Raw genomic sequence first — 6,362 nt, 5'->3', positions numbered from 1 at the left:
CTTGGATTACTTCATTTAAAATGCAAATAAAAAAAGACATATATCACCATGTGAATCACACACTTCTCATACTTCCCCTACCATGTCTCCTTTTAAGGACTTGGAACTTCAACCAAATTTACTGGCTTAAAAAGGCAGCCATGTAAAACACCGAAAGTCATTGCAGCAGCAAATTGGTTTGAAGTGTTAACTGCCTGGCTGGTGAAATGTGCTCATATGCTGGATCATGGACTAGATGAGCTCTTGAGCTAGAAGCTTATGGGACCCAAAGCGGATAGGGCAGAAACGTCACGTCATTGAGATCTTTTTGTTGCTCTTTGGTCACATTCTCGCCAAAGCACTTTGGAGTAGTGTGAAAAATGTGTGCTCTTCATGTGGAAGGGAGGAAAAAAGAGACACAGGAGGATAGGATTGAGAAAGCATATGTGAAATTCGGTCACGTGGCTAATAAATGTTAACAAAGTGGATTCATTTCTCTATCATCACTTCATTGGGAAAGGAAACTTGAAAGACATAAACTAAGCACAGGCTGTCCGATTAAAGTACAGATCGTATTATACAAAAAGCCTTAAAGCTGGGGTCTCTGATTTTTGAGAAATGCTTCAGAAAACTGAGTCGGGCCGAAAACTAAACAAAAATCAAAACTAACGTGTAGCCAATGAGCAGAAAGGGGCGGGCCTTGTCAATATGGGCGGAGAGAGTGTTCAGTGCACATGTGTGACATTAGCAGAAAGCGGTTTTAACATTGACATGGAGGATAAAATCAAAGAAAGAAAGCGAAGAAAGGCTTACGATAAGACAGTGTTAATGTAGGACATGTTAAGGACGTGTTAATATAGGATCAGCTTTCCAGCGCTGGAGAGAACTGAAGGAGCGAGAATTTGGTGCATATTCACAGATTGGAGTTTCCTGGGTCAATAACTCCTGAGCTAAACGCTGTTACTACACAAATAACACCTCTTTTCTATCGTAGTAATGTAGAGAGGCAGCTACAACCGCGTTTTGTGTAGTAACAGCGTTTAGCTCAGGAGTTATTGACTCAGGAAACTCGAATCTGTGAATAAGTGGCCGACTTTACTTAAGACGCCGAGGCGCTTTTTTCCTTCTCGATAGGTGAGTAACGTTGGTTTTGCTTTGTTACACAGAACTAATATATGCCTTTGTCCTTTACATGATTATGCTTGTGTGTCATTTTTGCTTGTTTGTTTATCTGCAATCGTATTGTTCTTCCCTTCAGCTATGATAAAGACACATTTCTTTCCATTAGTTGCCTGGGTTATGTATGTATGTGTGGGCGGAGCTATCAATACAGGGGTGGGACCCATTTGGGCTAGGGGGTGTGTTTGTTTTGGTGATTTTATATGTCAACATTAGCTTTCAAAAATCGAAGACCCCACCTTTAATATTAGTAAGCATCACCAACCTCCATTTTTTTTCACTCTCTTGAGAATAAGAAGTCAATGAAAGACTTATTATGAAGACTTTCCTGTGTAATGCTTGTTACACCGTAACAAGCACTTGTAACACTTGTAACACCTTCCACAAATGTAAATAATGTCTACTCACTTTTGATATCATGAACATTTTAAAACTTCATCATACCAACAATTTTTTTACGGATCTCGGATCTACGGTGAGAAGAGGCCGACCCTGTGAGGATCCTGAGGCATCTAGAGATGTACAAGCTCCAGTTGGATTACACTTCATGAGGATTTCAGTCAGTCAAAGAGAAGATGATGTGAACTCCATGTGGTCTCTGAGGACAACAACCTCCTAAACAATACACAATTGTCAGACTGTATCTGACTGTAGAAAGGACATTATTCATAATAACATTAATCTTGAGCTTTTGTATAATATTAATCTTTGTTTAATACACGTTTTGTACTATATTTTTTATGCTCTGTAAAGCTGCTTTGAGACTTAAATCAAATTGAATTGAAATGAATTATACATTTTCTCTTTGTCAAAAATGTTACACTTCCTTAATCCGTTTATTATTAAACTAGATTAGTTTGAACACGGACTGCCCGCGTCAATAAGCTGTTACTATAGAAACTAACATATAACAAGTGCATTGATATAAACTTATATCACTTATATTACAGCCTTGTAACTACTGCCAAAGCTGCTGCAATAGAAAATAAGTCCTATTCTGACTCAATAATTTGAGAACACTACCCTGTAATAAACCCCATCTAATGTCGTGGCCCGTCTGTTCTCACTTGCTTTCAGCATAAAAAGATTTATGTTATAGCTCATAATGTTTAAAAGATTTCATATGAACATAAGCATCGCCATAACTCATATTCACGTAGTCTGAGTAAAGGCTGACCACATATTTCATCCACAAAATGCACAGCCACGCACACACGAGCATGCACACTCACACACCCACTCACTCACACATTCACTCTCACACACACTCACTCACTCACACACCCCCACTCACTCTCTCTCTCTCTCTCACACACACACACACACACACACACACACACCCACTCACTCACACATTCACTCTCACGCACACTCACTCACTCACACACCCCCACTCACTCTCTCTCTCTCTCACACACACACACACACACACACACCCTCACTCACTCACTCACTCTCACACTCGCTCACACACACACACACACCCACTCACTTACTCACTCTCACACACACACTCAGTATATTTACAGTACTGTACATCTACAGTGTCTACCTGCCTGTGCATCTGAGCGCGCGCGCGACGGTCGTGCGTCATGACGTAAGTGCCCCAAGCCACGTGAGCGCGCGCCTTCCGTAGGGTCATATGACAAGTAGCATTAGTGATTGTGTTCTCTTCAGGCGAAGCTTGTTTTTTTTTTAACTGCATCTAAACAATGGCAACGTTAGTCGCAACTCGTCCGGACCTCAACGGGCCAGAAGCTGCAGCCAGACAGCACGCACAAGCCGTGACAAGAAACTACATTTCACAGCCCCGTTTGAGTGAGTACACACTGTGTGTGTGTGTGTGTGTGTGTGTGTGTGTGTGTGTGTGTGTGTGTGTGTGTGTGTGTGTGTGTGTGTGTGTGTGAGAGAGAGAGATTATAGTGACCTTTAATCCGAATTTAAAGCGACTCAAACAGACTGACGTGGACGACTCGATGCTGTTGACCGACTTTTATTAACACCTAGCCGGCTAGCATGCTAACACCTAGCCGGCTAGCATGCTAACACCTAGCCGGCTAGCATGCTAACACCGAGCTGCCAAGTCACAACAGTCGTCACTCTATTTACCGACTCGTTGGTTAGCTTAATGAAATGTCCGTGTAAATAAGTATGTTCTTCTTTAATTAAACGCCTTTGTGAACCTAAAGCATATAAAGCTACAAGTCTATTGGAGGTAAATCGATCCGTTTTGCGTTGCAATCCGGAGGTTTCTCATGATGTAGTGCACTAACTGTGTACTTACTCTGTGTAGTGCTCTAATAGTGAGGCAGAAGGCGTTTGTATTTCAGCCTGAGTGAATGTCAATTATAACCATATGCAAAACTTTTATAGATTATAATGAACCTACGTTTATCAAAACTTCTTGAACAAGATAAATCAAGCAATCTGTACTCCACGGTGCAATTCTGAGGTATATTTATCAGAATCAGAATCAGCTTTATTGCCGAGCATGTTTTCACATGCGAGGAATTAGTTTTAGTGACAGAAGCTCCACAGTGTAACAGAATGACATACAGTATAGACGATATTAGATATATTTTAATATTGAGGCTTTATTCATTTATTTATTTGACAAAATTAGGATGTTTTATGTTTGAAGACCGATGGAAAGACTTTATAGTGGTGGTGGTGATGATCCCCATCATGTGACAATCACGTGACTGAGTCAGCAGGGACATGATCATGGTATGTGCTGAAAGCCTTTGGACAGATCCCAAATACTGTGAGTGTGTGTGAGTGTGTGAGTGTGTGAGTGTGTGTGAGTGTGTGTGAGTGTGTGTGTGTGTGTGTGTGTGTGTGTGTGTGTGAGTGTGTGTGAGTGTGTGTGTGTGAGTGTGTGTGTGTGAGTGTGTGTGTGTGAGTGTGTGTGTGTGAGTGTGTGTGTGTGAGTGTGTGTGTGTGAGTGTGTGTGTGTGAGTGTGTGTGTGTGAGTGTGTGTGTGTGAGTGTGTGTGTGTGAGTGTGTGTGTGTGAGTGTGTGAGTGTGTGAGTGTGTGAGTGCGTGTGAGTGCGTGTGAGTGCGTGTGAGTGCGTGTGAGTGCGTGTGTGTGCGTGCGTGTGAGTGCGTGCGTGTGAGTGCGTGTGTGTGCGTGCGTGTGTGCGCGTGCGTGTGTGTGCGTGCGTGCGTGTGAGTGAGAGAGCGAGAGAGAAGTTAAAAGTATTGCAATAGTTTTGATATTAAAGATGATGAAGTTACTAAAAGTCGTGTACCTCCTGTTGTCAATATGGTTATGTCGTAATTTCAAAGTTGGCCTTTAAAAAAAAAAACAGCGTACCAATAAATACCTGAAAAATCCAGATACAGATGATTTCTAAGGGAAACAATAAATAACTCCAGTCAGAATATCACGGTTTTCAAACTTTTTTCTAGCAACCACAGTTTGATATTGTACTCTACAGACCATTATACACCCTGGCTTCATGAATATAGGTGAATTAATGACCCACCTAACCATGGCAATATGGGGGGACATTTTTTAACACACATCATTGCAGATTTGGGAATTGTTTTGTAATAAAGAAGCTTTTCTCTGGAGCTTAGTGTTTACGCTGCGTTTAACTTCGAGGTTGGAGCTTCGATTTCAACATCTTAACAGAAAACGCCTCTCGGCGTGTCGACTCGGGTTCGTCTATTCAACTAGCAGTTTTTACTCTGTTTACAGAGTGACATCAGAGTGATAGATATTATTATTATTATTATTATTATTATTATTATTATTATTATTATTATTATTATTAATAATAAGAAATCCAGTTAATTATTCATACAATATTGCTGACTTTAGAGCTGAGCTTCTTAAACATTTTCAGTTCTCAGCTTCTGCTTATTACTGCTTTAGTCCATGAACGTCTTTAGTGTATTCGAGCTGTTTGTTAGACAAACACATTAGATTTCATTTGATATTAATTACAGGTTGTTGAGATTTGGTTTAAACCCATCAGATTTGTTGGACCAGAATAGAAATAAGACTCTAGGCTTGAGGTCCTAAATCATAGTCATGAAATCTTTGTGTATTAAAGGTGGGGTCTCCGTTGTTTGAAAGCTAATGTTGACATAAAATCACCAAAACAAACACGCCCCTAACCTAATTGGGTCCCACCCCTGTATTGATCGCTCCGCCCACACATACATACGTAACCCCGGCAACTAATGGAAAGAAAAGTGTCTTTATCATAGCTGAAGGGAAGAACAATACGATTGCAGATAAACAAACAAGCAAAAATGACACACAAGCATAATCATGTAAAGGACAAAGGCATATATTAGTTCTGTGTAACAAAGCAAAACCAACGTTACTCACCTATCGAGAAGGAAAAAAGTGCCTCGGCGTCTTAAGTAAAGTCGGCCGCATATTCACAGATGGGAGTTTCGCGAGTCAATAACTCCTGAGCTAAACGCTGTTACTACACAAAACTCGGTTGTAGCTGCCTCTATATTACTACGATAGAAAAGAGGTGTTATTTGTGTAGTAACAGCGTTTAGCTCAGGAGTTATTGATTCAGGAAACTCCCATCTGTGAATATGCGCCAACTTCCTGCTCCTTCAGTTCTCTCCAGCGCTGGAAAGCTGATCCTATATTAACACGTCCTACTTCTTGCCTTATCGTAAGCCTTTCTTCTCTTTCTTTCTTTGTTTTTATTCTCCACATCGATGTTAAAACCGCTTTCTGCTAATGTCACACATGCGCACTGAACATTCTCTCCGCAAATATTGACAAGGCCCGCCCCTTTCTGCTCATTGGCTACACGTTAGTTTTGATTTTTTGTTTTGTTTGTCGTCCCGACTCAGTTTTCTGAAGCATTTCTCAAACAACGGAGACCCCACCTTTAAGAACCCAGCTGTTGTTATGGACTAATTTGAATTCTTCCTCTATTTCGATGCTCGTTCAGTTTATTTTGTTTATCTGTAAATTTGCAGGCTAAAATGAATTCACACCCTCCTCCTGTTCCGTCCGTTTCTTTGTGTATTTCAGATGTTATTCAACATCTCACTCATCAATTTTAACCTCAAACAGCAAGGTGTGTGTTATTTCGTTCATTCTTTTTTTGTGTGTAAAGCATGCCAAAATAAATAGCAGCTTTGGGCTAAAAGCCTCTTAGCACTCTTAGCAAAGCATGAAAGAAATGACTTAATGGAAGAACTGAGTCCCAAAAGCCGAAGCA

General features: G+C 40.7%; 1 protein-coding gene and 1 long non-coding RNA gene across 3 annotated transcripts in view; one reads left to right on the top strand and one right to left on the bottom strand.

Annotated features, from left to right (window-relative positions):
• On the bottom strand, positions 1–3,979 carry LOC113640489. 2 transcript variants are annotated; one of them, XR_007144497.1, is made up of 4 exons: positions 3,443–3,979; positions 2,711–2,785; positions 1,603–1,773; positions 1–368 (listed from the first exon to the last, which is right to left on the bottom strand). It is a non-coding gene; the product is annotated as an uncharacterized LOC113640489 (long non-coding RNA). The 2 variants fall into 2 exon arrangements; XR_003440080.2 differs by lacking the exon at positions 3,443–3,979 and having other exon boundaries at positions 2,711–2,843.
• Positions 2,776–6,362, top strand: part of atp6v1ba (ATPase, H+ transporting, lysosomal, V1 subunit B, member a) — a 57,744-nt gene continuing 54,157 nt past the window's right edge. Inside the window, exon 1 of the mRNA XM_027142965.2 lies at positions 2,776–2,976. Within this exon, the coding sequence (XP_026998766.1) occupies positions 2,871–2,976 (106 nt within the window). The 5' untranslated portion in view covers positions 2,776–2,870. The remainder of the gene's footprint in view (positions 2,977–6,362) is intronic.

This window comes from Tachysurus fulvidraco, chromosome 12, assembly GCF_022655615.1.
Source record: "Tachysurus fulvidraco isolate hzauxx_2018 chromosome 12, HZAU_PFXX_2.0, whole genome shotgun sequence".
Classification (NCBI taxonomy): Eukaryota; Metazoa; Chordata; class Actinopteri; order Siluriformes; family Bagridae; genus Tachysurus; species Tachysurus fulvidraco.
Note: the sequence above shows the minus strand (reverse complement) of the source record. Positions and strands in the feature narration are given on the sequence as shown.